Here is a 26583-nt window from a genome sequence, read left to right on the forward strand (position 1 = left end):
CTATGTACCCACAATTTTTTCAAAAAGTAATAAAAAGTAAAATGTTGCCCTTACTGTCTTAACATTTTTATTATGAATTTGAATATTTTTACTTGAAGTTATAACTTCCTATGTCTTTACATTCCTTGGTATGTGGAGAATTTGGAATGTCCCATACTTAATATTTTGATTTGCCACCAGGATTGCTCTGAATCTGTATTCTCCTTTATTGCCAAGTTTCTTCTTAACTGGGGGTTTGAAAATATAAACTTTAACCTCTTCTTCTGGATACCACAGAACCCACAATATGTTACTGTTATCAGCTTACAGAAAAACGCAATGACTAATATGTGACTAACGACTGATGTAGTTGATATGAGAAAGACTAATCATATCAATGACTAATATAGGTTCATATGAGAAAGAGCAATGGGGACCTCTTTATTCCACATATGCTTATTATTCAACATTGCCAAATTTCAGAAAACCAATTGCAGCCTCCATGTGACTCAGTTGTAGCCACATTCTCCCCTTTTCCGTTAAACTGCCACACAGTTCTTTTCACTTATGACCTGATAGAGCCACCCCAGGAAAAGAGAAAATTGTTTTCAGACTATTTACATCTGTAAATTATCATTTAACTTACTTTGTTTTTAAATTTTTATCCCTTTCAAATTTTCTGGAGCTTTGTGAAGTTACTTATTACTTAATAATCCTATCTTTGGAAAGAGTTAGTGCTGTATCAACAAGTAATCCTGAGGTAGGAATAGTCCCAAATTATGGGCCCATTCATCTTGAGATCTTTTCATTTGATATTACCAGAAAGTAAAAGCACCTTTCCTGACATTGTAGTGTGGGTTTTCTAGTTAGATTTTTTTTTTTAACTCCTTCGCCTAGACACAACTTTACTTCATTTGAAATTAACTAAATTTTTTTTTGGCTTTGATTATAAATTTATCTTGTTTGTTCAAATTTTCCCCTCCCAAAATGACGTTCTTATGTTATTTATTAGTGTGGAACAGTCATGAATGACTTCCTTTTTATTATAAACTGTTGCACAACATAGAACTTTTCTTACTCTGTTTTAAGAATAGCATATGTGGAGTCTTTTCAGTAATCTTTTCGACTCTTTTGGAGTGTGAAAAGGTATTTTCTAGTAAAATAAGAATGAGAAATTCCACATATTATGCATCCTCTTCTCAGAGATTATTAGTTTATAGAAGCATGTTAGGGTTTAGATAACTTGAATGCTGAAATGCTGAGTAAAGAAACCCCTTTATTGTGCTTTGCCAAGTGTTTCCAAAATCAGTTAGTCAGGATTGCTATTTTTGCAAAATCCCAGTTAATGCCCTCCATTAGCATGCAGCTACTGCATGCAGTAGTGTGCAGTTCTGAGAAACCAAGTTTCTCGGGTGTTTCTAATCACTATAGGATACGGTGATCACTTTTGCCAGAGGAAAGTATAATAATTAAATAGGATTTGTCCTATAGAAATATCAAAAAAAATTTTTTTGAGAAGGCTTTAGGGAGAAAAGAGATTTTTAAGTAGAGTAGATCATTTAAAAAGAAATCTGGGACCTGATTTGTTCTGCAGTTTAGCTAACAACTTCAAAAAGAAGAGGAATGAAGAGTGGCAATTTAGAACATATAGAATGTAAAAAGAAGATATGGTCTGATAAGAAATATGTTTTTTAAATGTATATGTCTTAGAAAAATCAAATAGGAATTTATTGTGCAAATCAACTGAAGTATGGTAATATCATTCATTTTACTTACATGAGTACAGGTCACCCCACCTCCTTGCCCTAGAATCATTTTTTGATGTACTATGTTTTTTCCCATTAGATGGATTAAAGAATGAGATATATGATATATTTGTAAAAAAGCATTGCAGAGACCTATAAATCCAGCCCTGTGGGTCTATATTTCACAAGAAGTTTTGGAACAATACAGAGGTTATTTTTCTTGCTACAGAGTAATATAGAATTTTGGAATGAGACAAAGATATTTTTAAAAGTTAATGAAGACTTTTATTTTTATAAACACCTACATATTCCAGAAGTTTACATTTGACCAGCCTCCTAGTTTAAAAACTGAAGATAGGCACTAGAATCTCATTGTAATAAATCTGTTTGGGTCATTTTGGAAGACTTAATGCTCTTCCAAATTCTCATTAACCTAGTCTCTGAGGACAAGAGCACAACCAGAATGCGTTAGTTACTGAACTTCTATCCCAGTCTCTTTTTATAGATAGATTCTTTTAGGCCTGTAATTATTTCAAATTTTATAAAATTATTGATGTAAAAAGGGGGAACAATTGGGTATACCTGAAAAATGCATTTCAGGAGGGAAAGCCAATTAGCCAGTTTAGAAAACTGGCTGTATTTTGACTTATGCATTGTCTTAGTAACGTTTTATGTTATTGTTTGACTACTTCGTAATACCTCCCCTAAAGTAAACTAACAGAACAGTCTCAAGATTTGTATATTATGACATCCAAATATGGTGTACTTTGTGATAGAAAAGGCATATAATCAAAGCCTCCCAAGAATATTTCTGAAATGTCACAATTAATATTCCTTAATGTTACTTGCATATACACTTTATTATATATGCGTTGTATATGTATTATATACTTGCATGTACAGTTTATTATAGAAAAAAACAACACAAATGATAGAGGAATAAGATTTAGAATATAAATGAATCAACTGAAAGGTAATTAGACTGGAACTGTTTATTAGTACTGAGTATTTCATTTGGGATCATACTACCTTTCCCCACATGCTGTAGTAACACTTACCTAAATATACACAGATATCTAAGGAAAGGACCAGTTAATATTCCTGGGTCATTGTTTACTCATTTATGGTTTCATGCACCACCAAGCTTACTCGCAGCTCTTGTGATAAACAACAAAATCTCACTGGGCAAACAATAACTAATGTTTAGTGAATCCTTATTATGTGCCAGAGTTTGTTCCAAGGGCTTGTATTAATTTAACCTCTCAAAAGTGTGAGCTGGCTACAGTGGCTCACACCTGTAACCCCAGCACTTTGGGAGGCCGAGGCTGGCAGATTGCTTGAGCTCAAGAGTTCAAGACCAGCCTGGGCAACATGGTGAAACCCCATCTCTACCAAAAATACATAATAATAGTAATAACTAGGCATGGTGGTGCACGCCTGTGGTCCCAGCTACTTATGGGGCTAAAGCTGGAGGATCGCTTGAGCCCAGGAGGTGGAGACTGCAGTGAGCTGAGATTGCACCACTGCACTCCAACCTGGGTGACAAAGTGAGACTCTGTCTCAATAAAGTTTAATCTCCAGCACTAGAAAGCAGATCAGTGACTTTCTGGGGCCCTTGCTGGACTGGGGATTGACTGAGGTGGGCCACAAGAGAACTTTTGGAGATGTTGTGAATATTCTATACCTTACCTTTGTAAAGGTGAGACATAAGATACATTTATCAGAACTTACCTAATTGTATACTTAATAGGGGTACTTTTATTGTATGTAAATAATACATCATTTAAGTTAATTTAAAAGAAAGCAAGGCACAAAAAAAGTCTTACCCTTAAATAAAACTACTATAGTACCTTATTGTTTATCTAGGCAACTTTATAGATTTTATTATCAATATTTAGATTTTCCAAGCATTTTCTTTATAGGATTTGTCCCATATAAATATCAATTTTCTTATTTTTGAGAAGGCCTTAGGCAGAAAAGAGATGAGTAGATCATTTAACAAGAAATCTGGGACCTGATCTGTTCTGCAGTTTAGCTAACAACTCCAAAAAGAAAAGGAATGAAAAGTGGCAATTTAGAACATACAGAATGTAAAAGCAGATGTATTTTGTTTATAGAACATACCACCTCTGTTCAGTTTTCATTATTCAGTATAAACTCTAATGGAATATGAAAAAAAGAATGTGACACTTGAATTGGTCACTTAGGCTGTCTGAGTGAGGAGAATGTTGGACCTATTGGCTTTTAATAAAAGGCTATCAAATATCATCTATCTGTGTTCTTGTTCTGCTAATATTTTTCAATGGATATCACATATACATAATATCTGTGGTTAAATATTAAAAGAAAACAATATGTGAGAGATTTATTGAGTATTTCTTTTGACCTTATTAGTCTATTAGTTTCAGAAGTGAGAATGGAATTCTAACGCATTTGCAAATATGAACCATAATTATCTGTTTCAGAAGTTACTTATGTTTCTTGCACATCTCTGGAAAATGGTTGGACCAAAATACTCCTATCTGGAAAATGCAAAGTTTATACATCTTGTCATGTATGCCTCATTAAGAGACATAGTTTTATTTAGACATTTTTCATCAGAGAGGCTAAAACTGTTCTCCTCTGACTGGACTGCACTGAGAGCAAAATTATCAGATTTTTATTTCCTCACTTTGACTAATCAAGTTACTGTCAGGGTCAGGCTTTTTCAAAACCTGAATATTTTGTTAGTAATCGGTGGCCTTATTTTATCTCTGTTGAGTATCCTTTTTCCAGTTCTTTTTATTGATTTAGAATTGCACAAGGAATTCTTAGAAGGGCAGTGGAGAGACTTGAGATGTTAACCTAAAAGGCTCAATTTGTTTGTAATAATCTGCTGGATTATTGGGTTCCTTTTAGTAAGTATTGTTTTAGGCACAGAAATTTCTTGTGTTGGTTTATGTTTCTCAGTGATACCAGAATAAAATTATTAGTTTAAAAAATGATAAATTATTGAGCTTCCATACATCCCTATGTATGTTAGTAAACTCAGTAAACTACCAAAATTACCCTCCCTTCAAGATAAACTACCTACAATATAGCTTTGTTAATCAGATTATGGAAATTTGTCAATCTGGCAGAGACGAAGTTGCATTCTTGAAAAATTAGGCTGAATATAAGCATACTTGTTAATTCAAAAAAGTTCGAGAGTCATTCATAAATGGTTTAATGTGAAAGGAAGTCCAAATGATTATTAGGACTACATAGATGATATCATGTTTTGTCCCTAAAAATTGTTAGGAATTAAGCAGAGACTCTGCCAGTAGAATTCTAATTTTAGTAGTATGTCAGAATAAATCAACTAATTATTGCACTATTTTAAGGGTGGGTAGAGGTTGACATGCAGGTAATTGTACCCATACTGGTACCAATGGAAACAATTCTAAAACAGTTTGGGGTTAAATATCTTCAATACCACTGGATGTATGATGGCTTACTTCATGATGTCCTCAGTATATGAGAGGAACAGAGCTTATTTATAAAACAGGGAACATAATATTTTGGCATTTTATTAGTATTAGACAATAATACTGCCGTAAGAAACACTATTAATTTGGAATTATAAATAGACATAACTCAGGACATGTTATTGATAGGTAAGTGCTAATTATGGAAGATGGTTAGTGTTCAGACTTTGACATTATTCCAGGTGATTGTGTGAGAGAAGCTAGATTTGTACTTTACATTGGATTTGTGCTTTCAGCTATTTCTAAATGCACCATTCTGATTATTCTTGAATAATGTGCATGGATTTCCATTATTCTGTGGCCTAAGAATGGATATTGGCTTTCAAAGTTTTTATTTTAAGCAGTTATACATGCAAATTCCTTTTTTACTTTTGATTTTGATTTTGAGATTTCACTACAAAATTGTTTGCTTTTTAAAAACAAGGACTTGAATGATTGTTATCTTTTTCTAAGTAGTACTCTGGAATGCTGTACAATGATAACTGCTAATGTTCATAATACTTTTGGAATGCCTCTTTGAAGATTATGTATAGAACCTACAAGCAATTTTTTAAAGTGTCATAATGGTGACATTTCAGGAAAAATCCTTTCAGGTGGATATTGACTTTTGAGAATAATCAGAATGAGAATATTGATCCAATTAGTATTCATATTCAATTATAGTTCACAAAATACTTGTTCAAATCTGTTATTGCCAGTAAAGAAAAAGGATAGAAAATTACCTACAAGATATAACTATCAAACAATAAATTTGATTTTAAATTCACCTTGTAGTTGAAAGTAGTTGAGCAGTTGCAGCATCATTGCATAAATATATAGTCTAAAAGTGTGCACAGAAAGATAAATAACATTCATATTCATTTGAATACAGGCATACCTCAAAGATATTGCAGCTTTGGTTCCAGATAACCACAATAAAACAAATATTACAGTAAAGCAAGTCACATGAATTTTTTGGCTTCTCAGTGAATATAAAAGTTATGTTTAAGGCCAGGCCCGGTGACTCATGCCTGTAATCCCAGCACTTTGGGAGGCTGAGGTGGGTGAATAGTTTGAGCTGAGGAGTTTGAAATTAACCTGGGCAGTGTAGTGAGCCCTTGTCTCTACAAAACATTAAAAGAAAAATTAGCCAGGTACGGCGGCACACTCCTGTGGTCCCAGCCACTAGGGAGGCTGTGGTGGGTAGATTACTTGACCCTGGGATGTTGAGGCTGCGGTGAGTTGTGATCATGCCACTGCACTCCAGCCTGGATGATGGAGTGAGACCCTGTCTCAAAAAAAAAAAAAAAAAAAAAAAAAGGAACTTGTGTTTACACTATACTGTAGAATATTAAGTATGCAATAGCATTATGTTTAAAAATTTGTATACCCTAATTAAGAAATAACTTTATTGCTATTAAATGCGAATGATCATCTGAGCCTTCAGAGAGTCATAATCTTTTTGCTGGTGGAGGGTCTTGCCTTGATGTTGACAGCTGCTGACTGATTAGAATGGTGGTTACTGAAAGTTGGGTGAGTGTGGTAATTTCTGAAAATAGTACAATAATGGAATTTGCAACATCAATTGACTCCTCCTTTCATGAGAGATTTCTCTGTAGCATACAATGCTGTTTGACAGCATTATATCCACAGTAGAGCTTCTTTCAATATAGGAGTCAATCCTTTCAAACCAGGTTGTTCTTTTATCAATTGAGTTTATGTGATATTCCAAATCTAAATATTCTAAATTGTTGTCATTTCAACACTATTCATAGCATCTTCACCAGAAGTAAATTTTATCTCAAAAAAATACTTTCTTTGCTCATCTATAAGAAACAATTCTTCAGTCATTCAGGTTTTATCATGAGATTGCAGCAATTCAGTCCCATCTTCAGGCTCCACTTCTAATTCCAGTACTACTTGTTATTTCCACCACATCTGCAGTGACTTCCTCTGCTAAAGTCTTGAACCCCTCAGAGTCATCCATGAGATTGGAATTAGCTTCTTGCAAACTCCCGTTGTTGATGTTTTGACCTCCTTCCGTGAATCACAAATGTTCTTAGTAACATCTAGAATGGTGAACCCTTTCCAGAGGTTTTCAATTTACTTTGCCCAAATTCATAAGAGGAATTATAGTCTAGGGTAGCAATAGCTTAAGGAAGTGCATTTTCTATATAATAAGACTTGAAAGTTTAAATTGCCTCTCTATGCATGGGCTGCGGAATAGATGTTGTGTTTGCAGGCATGAAAACATTGTTCTTGTACATCTCCATCAGAGCTCTTCAGTTGGCTAGGTGCATTGTCAATAAGCAGCAATAATTTGAAAGGAATCTTATTTTTCTGAGCAGTAGGTCTCAGTAGTGGACTTAAGATATTCAGTAAACCATGCTGTAAACAGATATGTTGTCACCCAGGCTGTGTCGTGTCATTTAGAGAGCACAGACGGAGTCTATTTAGCATAATTCTTAAGGGATCTATGTTTTTCAAAATGGTAAGTGAGTATTGGCTTCAGATTAGCATCACCAGCTGCATTAGACCTTAACAAGGGTCCTATTCTTTGAAGCTTTGAAGCCAGGCGTTGACTTCTCCTCTCTAGCTATGAAAGCCCTAGATGGCATTCTTTTTCTACAGAAGGCTATTTTGTCTCCATTTTTAATCTGCTCTTTAATGTAACCACCTTCATGTATGAGCTTAGGTAGATCTTCTCGATAACTTGCTGCTGCTTCCACATCAGTACTTTCTGCTTCACCTTGCATGTTATGTTATGTTATGTTATGTTATGTTATGTTATGTTATGTTATGTTATGTTATGTTATAGAGACAACTTTTTTCCTTAAACTTCACAGATCAGACTCTGCTAGCATCAAATTTTTCTTCTGCAGTTTCCTTACCTTTCTCAGCCTTTACAGAACTGAAGAGAATTAGGGCCTTGCTATGGATTAGGCTTTGGCTTAAGGAAATGTTGTGACTGGTTTAATCTATCCAGATCACTCAAATTTCCTCCCTATCAGCAAAAAAGACATTTTTTGCTTTCTTATCATTTATCTGGTTAATAGTGTAGCACTTTTAGTTTACTTCAAGAACTTTTCCTTTGCGTTCAGAACTTGGCTAACTGACTGGTACAATAGGTCTAACTTTTGTCCTGTCTCAGCTTTCAATATTCCTTTCTCACTAAACTTAGCCATTTCAAGCTTTTGATTTAAAGAGATGTGTGACTCTTCCTTTCACTTGAACACTTAAAGGTTATTGTGGGGTGTTACTTGGCCTAATTTCAATAGTGTTGTGTCTCAGGGAATAGGGAGGTTTGGGGAGAAGCAGAGAGTCATGGGTATGGCCAGTCAGTGGAGCAGTCAGAACACTACAACATTTATTGATTAAGTTTGCCATCTTGTATGCAATTATAGTGGTAACATGAAAGATCACTGATCACAGATCAACATAACACATATAATAATAATGCAAAAGTTTGAAATATGAGCATTACCAAAATGTGACAGAGACACAAAGTGAGCACATTCTGTTGGAAAAAAATGGTCCCAATAGAGTTGCTCGATAAGGGTTGCCACAAATCTTCAATTTGTAAAAAAATTGCAGTATCTTCAAAGTGCAGTAAAGCAAAGCACAATAAAATGAGATGTGCCGGTAATAAATTCTGATAAACTTATCTGAAAATATTTTGTATTCTTATAGTATGAAATAAGATAGAAGGTATCTTACATTAGAAATAAGATAGAAGGTATCTTACATTACAAAAAAGTCTACTCTACCATAAGAGGCTATTGGACTTATTCCTTCTGGATTTTTCTCTTAGATAGCAATACTCACTAGCATATATTTTTTTGGAACCTTGGGTGTTTTTTAACCTTCCTAGTCATTAGTTATTGCTAAATGGTCTCTGAGGACATTTCTAGATCTAAAATTTTATGACTGTAATATTCTTCAGTAAAATAATGTACAATTCTCTTTTCTGCTGAATATGTGACCCTTAGTGTTTTGTAGAAGTTGCTGGCTTTTAGAAATAAACAGTTTGCTGGAGAGGATGTGGAGAAATAGGAACACTTTTACACTGTTGGTGGGATTGTAAATTAGTTCAACCATTATGGAAAACAGTATGGCGCTTCCTCAAGGATCTAGAACTAGATGTACCGTATGACCCAGCCATCCCATTACTGGGTATATACCCAAAGGATTATAAATCATGCTGCTATAAAGACACATCCACACGTATGTTTATTGCGGCACTATTCACAATAGCAAAGACTTGGAATCAACCCAAATGTCCATCAGTGACAGACTGGATTAAGAAAATGTGGCACATACACACCATGGAATACTATGCAGCCATAAAAAGGATGAGTTTGTGTCCTTTGTAGGGACATGGATGCAGCTGGAAACCATCATTCTTAGCAAACTATCACAAGAACAGAAAACCAAACACCGCATGTTCTCACTCATAGGTGGGAACTGAACAATGAGATCACTTGGACTCGGGAAGGGGGACATCACACACCGGGGCCTATCATGGGGAGGGGGCAGGGGGAGGGATTGCATTGGGAGTTATACCTGATGTAAATGACGAGTTGATGGGTGCTGACGAGTTGATGGGTGCAGCACAGCAACATGGCACAAGTATACATATGTAACAAACCTGCACGTTATGCACATGTACCCTAGAACTTAAAGTATAATAATAAAAAAATAAAAAATAAAAAAAAAATTAAAAAAAATAATAAAAAAAAGAAATAAACAGTTTGATTCAGACTAAATGGAGAAAAAGACACAGATTTAGTGATTCAAACTACAGAAGTAAATGACATGATTGAGGTTGGAGATGAGGTATTTACTGGAACATGCATCTGAGGAGACCTTTAATTCTCTATTGTAAGTTTGCAGATGGAGTTTATAAAAGCATTTTCTAAACTTCTGCATCCCTTATATGAAGGCATTTTAGGCATGAGGAATGGTACAAACTGGAAATAGAAGATAAGAATACGGTGGTATGTTGAAGCACAGATAAGTCGTTTAGAGCCAAAACTTCTCTGAGGATTTGAGCCTGTACCCACGCTGCCTTCAGCTCAGAGGCCATGATATTCCCTCTTTCGCATATTCATCTCCCCATGCTCCACCTCTGCAGTCCATCAGATGGCCTGTGCACGTAATTAGAAAGTCTTGCTTCACATTATTGTTATACTCGGTTGCCTATTAAAATGTAAAAATAACATGTCATTTGTCTCTTTTCATGTATGCCTCACATATTTCATGCTTTTTCTTTTCTTTTCTTTTCTTTTTTTTTTTTTGCGATGGATTCTCACTCTGTTGCCTAGGCTGGAGTGCAGTGGTGCCTTCTCAGCTCACTGCAACCTCCGCCTCCTGGGTTCACATGATTCTCCTGCCTCAGCCTCCCGAGTAGCTGGGATTACAGGCGCCCACCACCACACCTAGCTAATTTTTGTATTTTTAGTAGAGACGGGGTTTCATCAGGTTGGCCAGGCTGGTCTCGAACTCCTGACCTCAGGTGATCCATCTGCCTCGGCCTCCCAAAGTGCTGGGATTACAGGTGTGAGCCACCACACCAAGCCTATGCTTCTTCATACTTCATGTTTTGTGCTTTATCTTCCCTAAACTAGACTCCCAACACTCTTCTTCTCAGATCTTTGTACTGCTTACCTGGAAACCCACACTTTAACAACAGGCTCCTTTACCTCCTTACTTCCTCGCTGGATGTTCCCTTTACTACCTTGCTTTCCTGAGAAATGGTTCTCTGAACATGGGAACAGGAAAAGAGTTCATGATAAAGATGCCAAAAGCAATCACAACAAAAGCAAAAATGTACAAATGGGATTTAATTAAACTAAAGAGCTTTTTCACAGCAAATATATATATATATATATATATATATATATATATATATATATCTCAACAGAGTAAACAAAGAACCTACAGAATGGGAGAAAATATTTGCAAACTCTGCATTTCACGAAGGTCTAATATCCAGAATCTTAAGGAACTTAAACAAATCTACAAGAAAAAAACAACGCCATTAAAAAGTAGGCAAAGGACATGAAGAGATGCTTTTCAAAAGAACATACATACAGCCAATAAGCGTATGAAAAAAAGCTCAATATCACTGATCATTAGAGAAATGCAAATCCAAACCATAATGAGATACCATGTCACACCAGTCAGAATGGCTATTATTAAAAAGTCAAAAAAATAACAGATCCTGGCAACGGTGTGGAGCAAAGGAAATGCTTATACACAGCTGGTGGGAGTATAAATTAGTTCAGCCATTGTGGAAGCACTATGGAGATTCCTCAAAGAAATAAAAGCAGAAGTACCATTTGACCCAGCAATCCCATTAGTGGGTATATATCCCAAAGAACATAAATCATTTTACCACAAAGATACATGCACACATTTTTTGGCTTATTGGAGCACTATTCACAATAGCAAAGACATGGAATCAACCTAAATGCCCATCAATGATACACTGGATAAAGAAAATGTGGTACTTATACACCATGGAATGCTATGCAGCCATAAAATAGATTGAGATCATATCCTTCGCAGGAACATGGATGGAGCTGGAGGCCATTATCCCTAGCAAACTAATGCAGGAACAGAAAACCAAGTACTATATGTTCTCGCTTATAGGTGGGAGCTAAAATGATGAGAGCACTTGAACACAAAGGGGCACAACAGACACTGGGGCCTAGTGTCCATGTGTTCTCATCTCCACCCCAGAGGCTGGAGGATCAGAGGAGGAAGAGGAGCAGAAACAGTAACTATTGTGTACTAGGTTTAGCTTCTGGGTGATAAAATAATCTGTACAACAAACCCCCATGACATGAATTTACCTATAAAACTACCTTGCACATGTACCCCTGAACCTAAAATAAAAGTTTAAAAACAACAACAACAAAATAATAAAATCACAAGGGAAAAGGTTTCACAAATTTTGGAGACAAGGAGGATTTTAAAAATTCTTGTTAGTAAAATATACTAAATAGCAACTTTAGTTATAAACGGAGCTTCAAAGTTTGTTGAATTTTAAGGAACTCAGAATCTCTTAGGTTTGCTTTTTTTTTTTTTTTTTTTGAAAAGCAGAAAACACCTAAACACAATAATTCTGTTTTGCTTGTCATTCTTTTTTTTTTTTTTTTTTTTTTTTTTTGGTCCTTGCTATAAATGTTGTGTGATTTTTGATACTATAGATACTTTTACAGAAAAAAATACTAAATAAAAATGGTTGGAAATACCGTTTTAATTATTTATCTCTCATTCTAAAAGAAAAAAGATGCATAGTGGAACGTTTCTTCAAGTCCTTGGTATCATTTTGGAAACAGAGTTATTTCTTTGAAAGGTCAGCAGCAGAGATATAAATTTAGAAGTCATTTGTGTAAAACATGATTGTCATATCCTTAAGAATACAAGAAACTTGAGGGGATGACTATATGGAGGAAAAGAATGAATGATTATAGCTGAATCTTTATCATTTCTGCTGTCACAAAGAATAAGAAGTAACAGTAAAATATAATAAAAGGAAAGGTAAGAAAAATGAAAGGACTGTCTAAATGTTACAAAATAATACAGAAGTAAAGTAGTAGGAACAAAAGCCTTATTGCTATGAAAGAAGTTAACACATCCATCTTCTTTATTGTTACCTGCAAGGAAGAATTGAATTCCAATGGTTCTTGGCCAGAGATAACTTATGTCAACTTCAGATTACTTATTCTAGCATTCAAGACCATTCATAATCTGAAATTCAGCAACCAATACTGAGCTTCTAAAGTCCTTGAAGCTAATGTTTGTCATCTCCCCAGTACAGATTTTGAGACCTCTATTCTATGATTGATTCTTTACTCCACTCTTTTCCTTATTTGAGTTCTACCAAGGCCCCATCTTAAGCCTCACCTAATTCATGTTGTTTTCCCTCAGTGCTTTAGTGATCAGTGTGCCACTGCTTTTGTTTTTAATCTGAACCTCCTTTAAGTTATTTATTTGCATCCTTTTGTCTTCGCAATGAGACTGTTTCCCAGTGAGCATTTCCAGGGCAAGATCCATGTTTCTTATTTGCTGCTTAATTCATTGAGCACTCTCAAGCTTCAATACATTATCAAAAATGAGTAATTTGGAATAAGCTATCCCTAAGGTACTCATCAGAGCTAAAGGGCACTAGATCTTGAATGTTCTATATGTAGTAAATCCTATAAAACATTTTACTATATCTCAGGAAAAATTAAAGCATACTTGGTTAACCTGGTTACAGCAAATTCTTGATCATTTATAATCAAAGAAAGATTCATGTTCTCACCAATATCTGTTCATATATTTCCTATAATAAAAGGACCTGGTATGTTGAATGCATACAAATGCTGTTTTGCTATTGATAGTTTTGTGATATAATTATAACACCCTTATTTTATCAGTGCAATCTTTTCAGATGTAAATCTGCTATTCATTTCATTGACTTGATAACTCTGTTGGTGCTCAGTATATATAGCAGCGGGCCCTGTGGTTCAGTCCAGACCTTACCACCTAGTAGCAGTATGAACTCATCCATGGCTTTTAATCTTACTGAGTTCATTTCTTTATCTGTTAAATGGATAATAATGCTGCCTTCTTCACCGCGTTGCCGACAGAATTGAGATATTCCATGTGAAGTATGAAGCCTAGTGCCTGACACACAGTGCTAGATATAGTCATTAGTCACTGTAATAAGGTATTTGTCAGATTGAACAATGCCACAAGAGCAAAATCTCTGCAGTTTTTACATGTTAATTTTATGGGTGCTATTTCTGTTAACTTTTAAAACTATTTGCACCTAGTATTTTATGTGGTATTTTGATCATAAAATAGTAGGTTCTTTTCATAGTTATGTAGAATTGAATTGGCTAACTTTTCAGTGTTCCACTACTTATAATTTTATAGTGACAAAGTGGGTTCAAACTGGAACTAACTATCCCTTACGTGGCTTTCTTTTATTATATGATGCAAGATGTTTGTATCACAAAATGAATTCAGAATGCCTGTCTCTAAATCTTTAGGAGTCAAATCAGAGTTAACTACCAGGTAGAGAAAAGTCATGAAACTAAAACTGATATATAGTTTCTAAGGGATACTTCTAAAATAAACTTTTGTAAATGATAAGGTATCCTGTACACCATTTTACTACCTATGCCTATTCCCAGATTTCACTTAAGAAACATTATAAATTTATAGCCTGACCACATTGTGTCCTAAACATTGAAGGCAAACCATATTGTAGGATTTCATTTTAACCACAGAGAAATTGTAACAAGCGCAAAACCGCAGAACCAAGTAAGTAGTAGATCCGGGAATAGAATTGAGAAGGCTCTGATTCCTCCTCACATACTGAGACCACAGGGTTCTGCTCCTTCTGAACATAATGACAGCTCATCCAATGTTTCTAGACCACCAGTATATGATACATTAGGAGCAAACCATACAGCACTCTCCAAAGGCTCACAGTCTTTACTTTCTAAAGGCCTGCTTGGAAACCAGAGAAGTAGGAGGAGCCATTACAAGCACCTCATGATTATTGACTGATATTTGTGTTTGGGGTGCTTAGTTGCTATGACGAAGTTTGCTTCTCTGCTAGGTTATAAAAATGTAATTTGTAACCATAGAAATGGTTTTACCAGTTTCTAGTAACATTTTTATAATTAGTAATACAGCTAGCTAAAGTGTTTCCTTGGAGGATGAATGGCATCATACATAAAAGGAGTAGAAAAAGTTTATGTTCCCTTCAAGAATTGACCCCACTATCCCATTTTACTTTTAAATTGTTGCTTCTTTTTGTTTTTAGTGATTTACAGAGCACTGAAATGGTTGTTTTAAATATTTTGTCTTGCAATATTGTTGCTGTTTAGGGAATGAATTTGCCAACCTCTTCACTGTGTCATGCTAGAAGTAGACTTATTTTTATTACTATTTTATATGGATAAAAATTGCTTGTATTTCCCAACATTTTACCATTTTATTATACATAGACCTTCTAAACTGGTATTATTTTTGTTCTTTCTGAAATATGCCTTTTAGAAGTTTCTTTAGTAAAAGTATTTTGATTTTTATTTATCTAAAGATGTCTTAAATTTTATTTATCTTTAATTTATTTTTATTATTATACTTTAAGTTCTGGGGTGCATGTGCCAAATGTGCAGGTTTGTTACATACACATGTGCCACGGTGGTTTGCTGCACCCATCAACCCGTCGTCTACATTAGGTATTTCTCCTAATGTTATCCCTCCCCTAGCCCCCACCCCCAAACAGGTCCTGGTGTGTGATGTACCCCTCCCTGTGTCCATGTGTTCTCATTGTTAACTCCTACTTATGAATGAGAACATGCTGTGTTTGGTTTTCTCTTCTTGTAATAGTTTGCTGAGAATGATGGTTTCCAGCTTCATCCATGTCCTTGCAAAGGGCATGAACTCATCCTTTTTATGGCTGCATAGTATTCCATGGTGTATATGTGCCACATTTTCTTTATCCAGTCTATCATTGATGGGCATTTGGGTTGGTTCCAAGTCTTTGCTATTGTGAATAGTCCTGGAATAAAAAACATACATGTGTATGTGTCTTTATAGTAGAATGGTTTATAATCCTTTGGTTATATACCCAGTAGTGGGATTGCTGGGTCAAATGGGATTTCTGATTCTAAATCCTTGAGGAATCGTCACACTGTCTTCCACAATGGTTGAACTAATTTACACTCCCACTAACAGTGTGAAAGCGTTCCTATTTCTCCACATCCTTTGCAGCGTCTTGTTGTTTCCTGACTTTTTAATGATCACCATTCTAACTGGCGTGAGATGGTATCTCATTGTGGTTTTGATTTACATTTCTCTAATGACCAGTGATGATGAGCTTTTTTTTCATATGTTTGCTGGCTGCATAAACCTTACCGTTGAAGAATAGCTTTGTCTAGGATGACAGTTATTTTCTCTTAGCCCTTTGAGGATATTATTTACCTGCCTGTGGCTTCTATTGTTACTATTAAATAATTTTTAGAAATCTGTAGATTTTTAAATGGCTATAGAGTACTTATGTGCCAGTCATTGCATTGAGCACTTAACGTTTATCGCTTCATTTAATCCTGCTAACAACCTTATGGTAATAGGCTGTTACTATTCTCATTTTTCTGATAGGAAATCAGAGGCACAGAACAGTTAAGGATGCACAGTATGTAAGGAGGACTAGATTGATCCCAGGAGCTCTGACTCCAGAGCCTATGCTCTGTAATAAACCAGTATGACAGCCAAGTAAATACTTAAAAAGAAGGATAAAAGATGGTTAACAGTACTAAATATTAAAATTACTATAAAGCTGTAGGAATTAAAGCAGGGAGGTATTCTTTTCTTTATAGATTAGTAAGATAATCATTACTGCTAGACTATATTACTGAGCAGTACCGATGTGGTATACCTGTGTGCCTGTGTCCTCATCTATTAGATGAGAATAATAATAGTATTTACTTCATAGAGTGGTTGTGAAGAGTAAGTGTGCATGTGTAATATCTTATAAAGGAAAACGTATTTGTTGTCATCAGCAGTAGTAGAATAAAATAAGAAAGCACAGAAACAGACCCTACTATGTATCAGAATATAGTATCTAAATATAGGTGATGAGGAGAAGGATGGACTGTTAAATAAATGGTGCTGGCATAGTTGGGTGATTATACAGAAAACAGAAATTTTGGTATAGCTTGCTTTTTTAAAATCTATGGCCTAACAGTAAAAGTATACCAGATTTAGAGGTTAACTATTTTCTAAATCTATAATATAATTAGAAGAAATTTTTCATTAATAGTTAAATGAATATATGTAGAGGAGACTGTTGTAAGCATTTCATTAAAGGAGAACCCATAAATAAAAGGCTTGAAAGATCTAACCACATAAAAATTTAAAATTTATTTGTGAAAACAATTAGGAACACTGTCTAAATAATTAATGGCACAGTGTACTACATTAGAAAAACTATTTGTAACATATGTAACAGAAGGTACTATTCTTATGAAATAACAAAGAAAACAACTATAACAATAGAAAAATGAACAAATGAACATATAATCTTCCAGAAAGAATTACAAATGACGAATAGACAGATAAAGATGCTAGGCTACACTAGTAATAAAAAGAAATAAATAAAAAGTTAATACCAGCTTTCACCTATGATGTTTATAGTAATTTAGAAAGATAGTCTACCCAGGATAAATATATAATTATATATAAATTAACATAATTGAAGGGAAATAACAGACTTACAGAGGTTTTTTTTTTATTGTATCAGAAGAAAAAGAGAGAAAACTCATCTGCCTTGTGATATCAGAGGGTAGTGGTTTGAGACTGTCCTTGAATTAGAATGTTGACAAGAAGTGAGAAATGAGTGCAAGGTTTAACATTCTCTGTTATGAGATGTTTGACATCAGGGGGAAGAAGCATAAGTAACTATAGCTTTGATTTTGTCATAGTCAAGGGAGGTGGTTTTAAAATCAGGTAGTCCTGAAAATGCTTGGGGACAGGAAAGGACCAGTGGTAAAGGAGAAATTGGAGTTGTTAGTATAGAGAGGTACAGTTGATTCAGTAAGGTCCATAGGGAGATTCGAAACAAGGAAGCAAAAATCCTTCTCACGAGTTGAGGAAGAAAGTAGAAATAAAAGTACAAAATATTTTAATGTAGGGGGAAACTGAGAAGGTTAATATTATTCTCTCTAGCATTGATCTTAGTGACGTAGTGACTGGTAAGAGACTTGGGAGAACAGGAGAATAAAAGAAGGTTTGTGAAAGCTGCTGCTGTGGTCTAATCATTACTATTACATGTTAAGTTGTATATGTTGAAATGTAGTTGCCATTGTGAAAGTATTAAGAGATGGGGCCTTTTGAGAAGTGATTAAGCCATGAGGCCCCGTCCTTCATTAATGTTTTATGAGTGCCATTATAAAAGAGACTGAAGAAAGCATGTTTACCCCTTCTCCCATGCAAAGATGTAACAAAAAGGCACTATCCATGGGGAAAAGACCCTTACCAGACAGGGAATCTGCTAACACCTTAATCTTGGACTTTCAGCCTCCAGAGCTGTGAACAATAGATTTTTATTGTTTATAAATTACCCAGGTTGAGGTATTTTGTGATAGCACCTGCTTTGGAGATTGTGTTGTGGACCAGTAACAGATGAAAACAAATATTTCAGGATATTATTGAGATCCTGGCTGAGATTCAATAGCATTGATTTATGTGCTATCTTAATAGAAAAGGAGATTCGGAATGATGGAGAACAAGGGGACAAGGGAGTCTAAGGAGACAGCCAATACACTGTTGCGATAACTGTCTTTGCGTACAGAGATGAAGCTAGATGGGAGAAATGCAAGGGCCACAATGAAGATCTGACTGTATCTTTCACTACATCCTTACATTTACTACCACATTATAGCCAAACAGGGCTTTTAAACCATTTTTTTAAACAATTTTTTCCTTTTTATCTTTCACCTCAGTTATTTTGCTTCTATTTTTCCTCAGCTTATAAAACCCTACATCTCTACTTTTGAAATTATAACTATTCATTAAAACTCAGCTCATTGGTTGCTTTGTCTTTGATCACAGCCAGAAGTGATATCTGTCCTCAGAATACCTATCATTCCTTGTTTATACCACTTTTATATTACTTTTTATTTACTTCAAAAATTTTTGTTTCTACTAAAAGTTAAATTCCTTAAAGAAAGGGAACATATTTTGGTCATTTTGTGTTATTTCACGGTGCCAACACAATGCCTTTTCTGTAGTAAGCATATAGTAAATATTTGTTGAACAGATATTATATTACATATTTATAATTAAGCAGCAAGATAGAACCTTTAAAAGGAAATATGTTTTCCTGTTTCTATGGGCTAATTTTAAAAGTTTATTTTTAAATAGCATTTTATTAGCCTCTTCTAATACGAATATTTTTGCCCCATAGGTACGGCATGAATTGCCTTATTCAGTTTGAAGACTTTGCCAATGTGAATGCATTTCGTCTCCTGAACAAATATCGAAACCAGTATTGCACATTCAATGATGATATTCAAGGTAACAACATTTTCACTGCATATGGATCAATAACATGTCAGAAATTAGTTCATAATTTTAATAATGATTCAAATTCAATCAGTATATGCTGGGTACCTTTTAAATTCCAGGAAGTATGCTCGCTGATGTCATGTACTATTTCTCGTCTAGTTGCATATATTTGAGAAAAGTACTCTCTAACTCTGTAATGTACCATATTATCCATTAGCTAGAAAATAAGCTCCAAGAAATCTGACAAAATCCCTGGTGATTATGGCTAAACAAAGAATGAAATGTGTGAGACCGTATTATTCATTGTTTAAAAATAAAAGTGAATATACTTCTCTCTTCGGACTATCTTAGGCACGATTTTTATGCTTTACCCCAGTAGGAGCTACATTTTACTATTTGTCTTTGATTGTAGATGCTTGGCTACCTGCTTTTGTCTAAGCTGCCAAATTTTTTCCTCTTTCAGTTCTAGTTTTTTAATCCTCTCCAGATCCATGCAGAGCCCACCCCCAATACACAGGTCTTACCATGAGAATCTTAGGGATTCTATTTCATTATTGGAAGGTAGGGGGAAAGCACAGGTAGATGTGCTGAGGAGAAATACCGTAAACAGTTTTTGCAACTTGAAATAAGACTGCAAGTGGCTTCCATTTCACTAATTCCAATGAATGTTTTTCAGTGTTTATCTTACTTGAATTTTCAGCAGCATTCCACATTGTTGACTCACCTTGTTTCTTGAAATACTCTTTTTTGTTGGCTTCCATGTCACGGCATTCTGCTGATTTCTTCTTACCTCTTTGGCTGTTTGCCTTTCCTTTTTCCTCTGCAAGTTCATCCTTTCCTGTCTAGCTATTAAATGACGAAACACTTCATTTTTAAATGACCTGCTCAGTGCCAGGTCCTTTTCTTTTTGTTCTGCTCTATGTTCTTAGGTATATACTCCAAGTCCACACATTCAGTTAGCAAATTTATATTGCCAGTCCAGACTTCTTTGTATTCCAGGTCTATATACCCATGTCTTTATTTAAAATCTCCTCTTAGGCACCTGTAATCCCAACACTTTGGGAGGCCAAGGCAGGCAGATCGCTTGAGCATAGGAGTTCGAGACCATCCTGGGAACATGGCAAAACTCTGTCTCTACAAGAAAATATAAAAATTAGCATGGCATGATGGTGTGTGCCTGTAGTCCCAGCTACACGAGAGGCTGAGGTGGGAAGGATTGGATCCCTTGAGCCCAGGAGGTCGAAGCTGCAGTAAGCCATGCTAATGCCACTGCACTCCAGCCTGTGTGACAGAGTGAGGCCCTATCTCAAACAACAACAATAGCAGCAGCAGCAGCAACAACAAAACTCCTGTTGGATATCTCAAAGTTATCTCATACTTAACCTACTCCCAAGTCAAACTCTTATTTCCCCACCAAACCTGACCTTCGTCCAGTGTTCTCATTTTCAGTGAATTGCTGATAGCTCCCTCTTCAGCTTTCCCGCCAAATACAGTCTGTCACTAAACCTTTCTCATTTCCTGTCATCAAAATCTGTGTTTTTCGTAGAGTTCTCCTCATCACCCTAGTGTAAATTACTATCATCTAAGTAATCTATCTACATTTACTCTTGCTTCCCTTTCTTGTATGTTTTCTGCATAATATCTCTACAGTTTGTCAGATGTAGATCTAAGTGCTGAGGTTTTTGTGGTGAACAGAGATAGTTTTCTTTTTGCTATAGAAATCTGATCTTATTATTTCTTCCTCAAAATAATTTGATGGATTTTCATTGTACTTACGATGATGGATTTTCATTGCACTTAGGATAAAGATGAAAATCCTGAATGTGGTCAAAATGCATGGTCTGACCCCTGTTTCTCTCTTCAGCCATTCTAGCCACACATCCCTTCTCAGGTCCTGAAATGAGCCAGGTTTCCTCCTATTTAAGGGTCTAGCCAAATGTTGATCTCTCTTTCTAGAGTACCCTTTCTTCCCCTCTTCTAATCTCATCTCAATTATGACATTCGTCAGTAAACCCTTCTGAATTTCTGGGCCTGGGTCAATTCCACCTCATAGGCTGCCATAGCTGTAATTATTTTTCTTTTTTCCTTGTCATAGTAGCATTTTTATATATTTATGCAATTTTTTTTGAGACAGAGTCTTGCTCTATTGCCCAGGCTGGAGTGCAGTGGTGCGATCTTGGCTCACTGCAACCTCTGCTCCTGGGTTCCAGTGATTCTCTTGCCTCAGCTTCCTGAGTAACTGGGATTACAGATGCATGCCACCGTGCCTGGCTAATTTTTGTATTTTTAGTAGAGATGGATTTTCGCCACATTGACCATGCTGGTCTTGAATGCCTGAACTCAAGTGATCTGCCCACCTCAGCCTCCCAAAGTGGTGGGATTACAGGCATAAGCCACCATGCCTGACCTATTTATGCAATTAAAAAAAAATTAGTATCTCCATCCCAACTAAATTTTAAACTCTGTGAAGGCAGAGAACATGGCTATTTTGCTCATCACTGTATCATTGACTTGTCATTAACACAGCCCCAAGCCCACAGAAACTATTTAATATTAGTGGAACGAATCAATGTAATATGTCTAAAGCAGGAGTTGGCAAACTACAGCCTGTGAGCCAAATCTAGCCCACTGCCTGTTTTTGTGAAGTTTATTGCAACATAGCCATGCCCACTTGTTTATATATTGTTTACAGTGGCTTTCATGCCGTAATAGCAGAATTAAGTCTGGGATAGACACTGAATGGCACACAAGCCCTAAAATATTTACTCTCTTGCCTTCTATGGAAAGAGTTTGCCAACTTTTGATCTAAAGAATTAAACACGAAGGAGTTGATGAGAGTTGAACTAAGGAGTTGGTAGGTTGGCTCAGATAGGTTTGCATTTGGAAAGATTACACTGTCTTCAGTCTAGAGAACAGGATTGAATTGGAGAACAGGACTGAATTTAAAGGCTATTGCTGAAATCCATGATGATGGCATCTTGCTGTAAGAAAGTGCTAGTGAAGTTAGAAGTAGACAGATAATTAGTTGTTGATAGTGAGGGTGAAGAAGGATCCAAGGATGGAGCCTAGGCTTTTGCCTTGAAGAACTAGAAGAATGGCAGGGCAGAAACTGAAATGGATAAAGTAGGAAACACTCTTACATGTAGATGTTAAGAGCATGGACTATAGAGTCATACTGATTTGCTTCGACCTTTACTAGCTATGGACTTTGATCAATCTACATAACTTCTCTGTATTTAATTTCTTACCTGTGGCAGAAAGTTACATAACAGCTTCTATTTTTTTCTTTGAAACAATAGATCAGAAGTTTGAGGAAAACAAAAAATATATGTAATAGTCTCCAATTTTTCTTTGAAATAACAGGATTGGAAGTTTGAGGAAAATTTAAAAAAAACAGATCTGAAAGAACTATTGTAGAGAACTAGAGAGCCAACGGATTATGAAACATAAAAGGATTCAGTCAGCAGACATTGCAGATTTAGTTGAAATGAATATCGTAAATGTATCATGATGCTGGCTGAGCAGCTTGAGTTCAACAGTTCAGGAAGAGGCAAGGCCACAGTGAACAGCTGGATTCACCTATGTTAGATATTTTATTGCATTTGTGCAAAGAAAGGACAATGGGATAAGAGCTAAGGTTAAAGTGATAACCATGACACTAAGTTGGATAGAGAAGGAAGTGAAGATAAAAAGACTGTTAGATGGGGGAAAGGCCTTGACATTCCAGTAGGGTTGAAGCATGGGTATAATAAGGATGATTGAATAAGAGACCTGGGAAGATAGGAGACTGTAACCACGAGTAAAGTATTCTAATGTAGTACTTTCAAGGATTGGTTCTGAGTGATGGCAAGCACCAAGATGAAATTTAGAAGGAAGTCGGCCAAAGTGGAATAAAGGTGAATGCTACTGGAAATGAGATGATCAAAGAAAATATAAATGTAAAATGGGGATGATAATGTTTCTCTCATGGAGTTTACATTGCGGACAAAATAATTATTTGTAGAAATACCCTATAAACTGAAAGGTACTTTATAAATAATAATTTTTAGGCTAGGCACAGTGGCTCACAACTGTAATCCCAGCACTTTGGGAGGCCAAGGCGAATGGATCACAAAGTCAGGAGTTCAAGACCAGCCTGGCCAATATGGTGAAGCCCCGTCTCCACTAAAAATACAAAAATTAGCAGGGCATGGTGGCGCATACCTGTAGTCCCAGCTACTAGGGAGGCTGAGGCAGAAGAATCACTTGAACCCGAGAGGCAGAGGTTTCAGTGAGCCAAGATTGTGCTATGCGCTGTAGCCTGGGCAACAGAGTGAGACTCCATCTCAAAAAAAAAGAAAAAGAAAAAAGAAAAAATATATACATAAAATAATTTTTTAAATTCACTGTGCTCAAGTATTTAGTATTGCAGCTATATACATTTAATGACTTTAAAAATCCTGAATCTTTATTTCTTTTGAAATACATGAAAGTAATTGGTCAAATCTTTCTTTTCCCCAAATCCTTTGTGATGTTAATTAGTGCCAACTTTCATGACAAAACCTGCTTAAGTTATATAAACTGTATTTTATTCTTTTTTCATTAAATTTCTTTTTGAGTATTCATAAAAAGTGGATATTTATAGGATTTCAGAAATGGAATAATCTGGAAATTTCCAGGTGTTAAGAATTGTGAGCTATAGAAAGACAGCCTGATTTTAATGTTATTTGCATTAGTCTGTTTTCACACTGCTACAGAGAATTTTCCTGAGACTGGGTAATTTATATAAAACAAAGAGGTTTAATTGACTCACACTTTCTTATGGCTGGGGAGGCCTCAGGAAACTTACAATCATGGTAGAAGGCAAAGGGGAAGTAAGCACCTTCTTCACAAGGCAACATGAGAGAAGGAAGAACTTCCAACCACTTATAAAACCATTAGGTCTCCTGAGAAGTCACTATCACAAGAACAGCATGGGTGAAACCACACCCATGATCTAATCACCTCCCTCCTTTGACACATGGGGACTACAGGTCCCTCCCTCAACATGTGGAGATTACAACTCAAGATGAGATTTAGGTGGAGACACAGAGCCAAACCGTATCAGTATTGCATACTAACTTGAAGATACCATGTATGGTAATGATAAAGTGCCTTTGGTACTACAAATACATGCTTTGTAGACTAGTGTTTTTAAGTCACTTGTCAATTCATTTTGCAGTGTTCTCTAAAATAGCCACCAGTAAACTGTTGAACAAAACTATAGAATTCCTTTAATATTGTATATCTTCTGATTTTGTGGGTCTCATGTAAATGTCCATACAAAGTTAAAGACCAGTATTAAATAATTTTGAATCATCATGCAGAGTTAATAGGAAACAGAGTTCAGTTTAAGAAAACGAATGCTAAATTCAAATTATCAAACAAAATAAGCAATTAGGGTCAGGATTTCTATCCATCAAGGCCAGGAATTTAGAGGTCAGGCTCTGGGGTACATCAGAATTAAAGTCTGGAGCACAGGATATCAGAAGCAGGAGCCAAGCCTAGGTCAAGAGCCGTGCATGAAGGAGCCCTGAGGATCCATAGCAGAATATTCCCCCCAAGCAGTTCACCACAGTAGAGGCATTAAATAATTAGTTTTTCACTAGGACTAATTTGGCCTAAAATATAATCTGCACATATATAGTCTATTTATTTCCATATAGGAATTTTAAACTATTACTGCCTTAGGAAACAAAAAGATAGGTTTGAGAAAAATATGTCTAATCTGTGACTAGAGAAAACCTTTGGCAAGTTATTGGGGTTCTGACTAGAAATGACCAAACCATTTTGTGCTTGTCATATAAAATTGTACCCTTATGACGCATTTTCTCCGTATGGTTCTTTTTTACCTTTTTAACCTTATATTCTTACCATTATGCCCACAGATGTAATACTTTCCTCTCTGCAGGCACAGAAATTGCATTCCAGTGCCAACAAAAATAATTATCTAACCATTACAGCCTTACCATGTAAATAAATGTGTTTACACTGGACCCTTGGGTGGACTCTTTTCTTTTTTTTTAAAAAAAAAAAAAACAGATGTATTATTTAAAGATATGATTTATGAAAAGTATTTGATGAAAATTACATATACTTAGAATTCTACTAAGTTAGTTATCTAAAATAACCTTAAATAATGTAGATTTTGGTTCAAAATGTATTTTAGACATGAATGCATTCTCATTATAAATTATTTTAAACTGGAAAAAATGCACAAATTAAATCTATTAAGAAATTGGCCATGTAATTATATAATCTGAAGACAATCAGAATTCAGCAAATTCAGACTGAAAAAAATAAGGTTTCAAGCTCTAGTCATTTAAAGTAAGTTAAAAAAGAGATTTTTCTTTTCATAATAGCCTCTGGAATGGCTACTCTGTAACATGACACTCTAAATATTGCACATAGAAATTTTTGCCATAATAAACTAGTTTGACTGTTAGTATTTTTAAAAAAATACATTTAATATATTAGGCTACATTGTTGTAAATATAGTGAAATCTTATATTAAATGCTTTGATAATTGGAAAGATCAAAATCATAAAAGAATGCCGTGGCCAGTAAACATATTTTTGGAGTTTAGCCTTACTATTAAGTTTTAAAAAATTTATTAAACAGCAAGCGAGAAACTGATTTTCTGTAAATTCAACTTCTTTCTCTCTATTGCCTTCTTCCCCTTAGTCTATGACCATAGACCATATTTAAATTGCTTTAAGTCTTGAAATTATTGCCTTAATTCTACTTTCTTCCCTCCAGCAACCCCTGTCCTTCTTCCCTTAAAAACTTAAAAATAAGATATTTGCTTCAACTTTGTTTCCCTCCCACCCCATCTCCATCCTCACCCCATTATTCCTTTTCTTATCTAAGCTTCTCCAAGGAGTACTCCACACCTGCTCTCCCTGTTCTTAACCTTTTATTTCTTCCTCAGAATACTGCCATACATCCTCAGCCCTAACATGCATGCCACTAAACACAGCTCTCTGATAGGTCACAAGTGATGTGATTGCAAGATCCAGTAGCAATTTTTCATTTCCTTTCTTGATTGACCTTTGTTCTTTGTCACTACTTCTCTCTGTTTTCAGGTAACTTACTTTCTCTTACCTCTTTGACCATTTTTTTTCTGTCATGTTTCCCATATCACATTTTTCTGCCCTCTATTCCTTAAATGTCCATGTTCATTTAGGTTCTGTCCTTTAGTCACTCACTCTGAATAATGTTATCATTCCTCATGACCTCAATGCAACTACGTTTTAAAATTCTAAATATTTATCTGTGGC

General features: G+C 35.4%; 1 protein-coding gene across 1 annotated transcript in view; it reads left to right on the forward strand.

The window, feature by feature from the left end:
• Positions 1–26583, forward strand: part of ME1 (malic enzyme 1) — a 225237-nt gene that overhangs the window by 167624 nt on the left and 31030 nt on the right. Inside the window, exon 7 of the mRNA XM_038002209.2 lies at positions 19185–19294. Within this exon, the coding sequence (XP_037858137.2) occupies positions 19185–19294 (110 nt within the window). The remainder of the gene's footprint in view (positions 1–19184; positions 19295–26583) is intronic.

Source organism: Chlorocebus sabaeus, chromosome 13, assembly GCF_047675955.1.
Source record: "Chlorocebus sabaeus isolate Y175 chromosome 13, mChlSab1.0.hap1, whole genome shotgun sequence".
Lineage (NCBI taxonomy): Eukaryota > Metazoa > Chordata > Mammalia > Primates > Cercopithecidae > Chlorocebus > Chlorocebus sabaeus.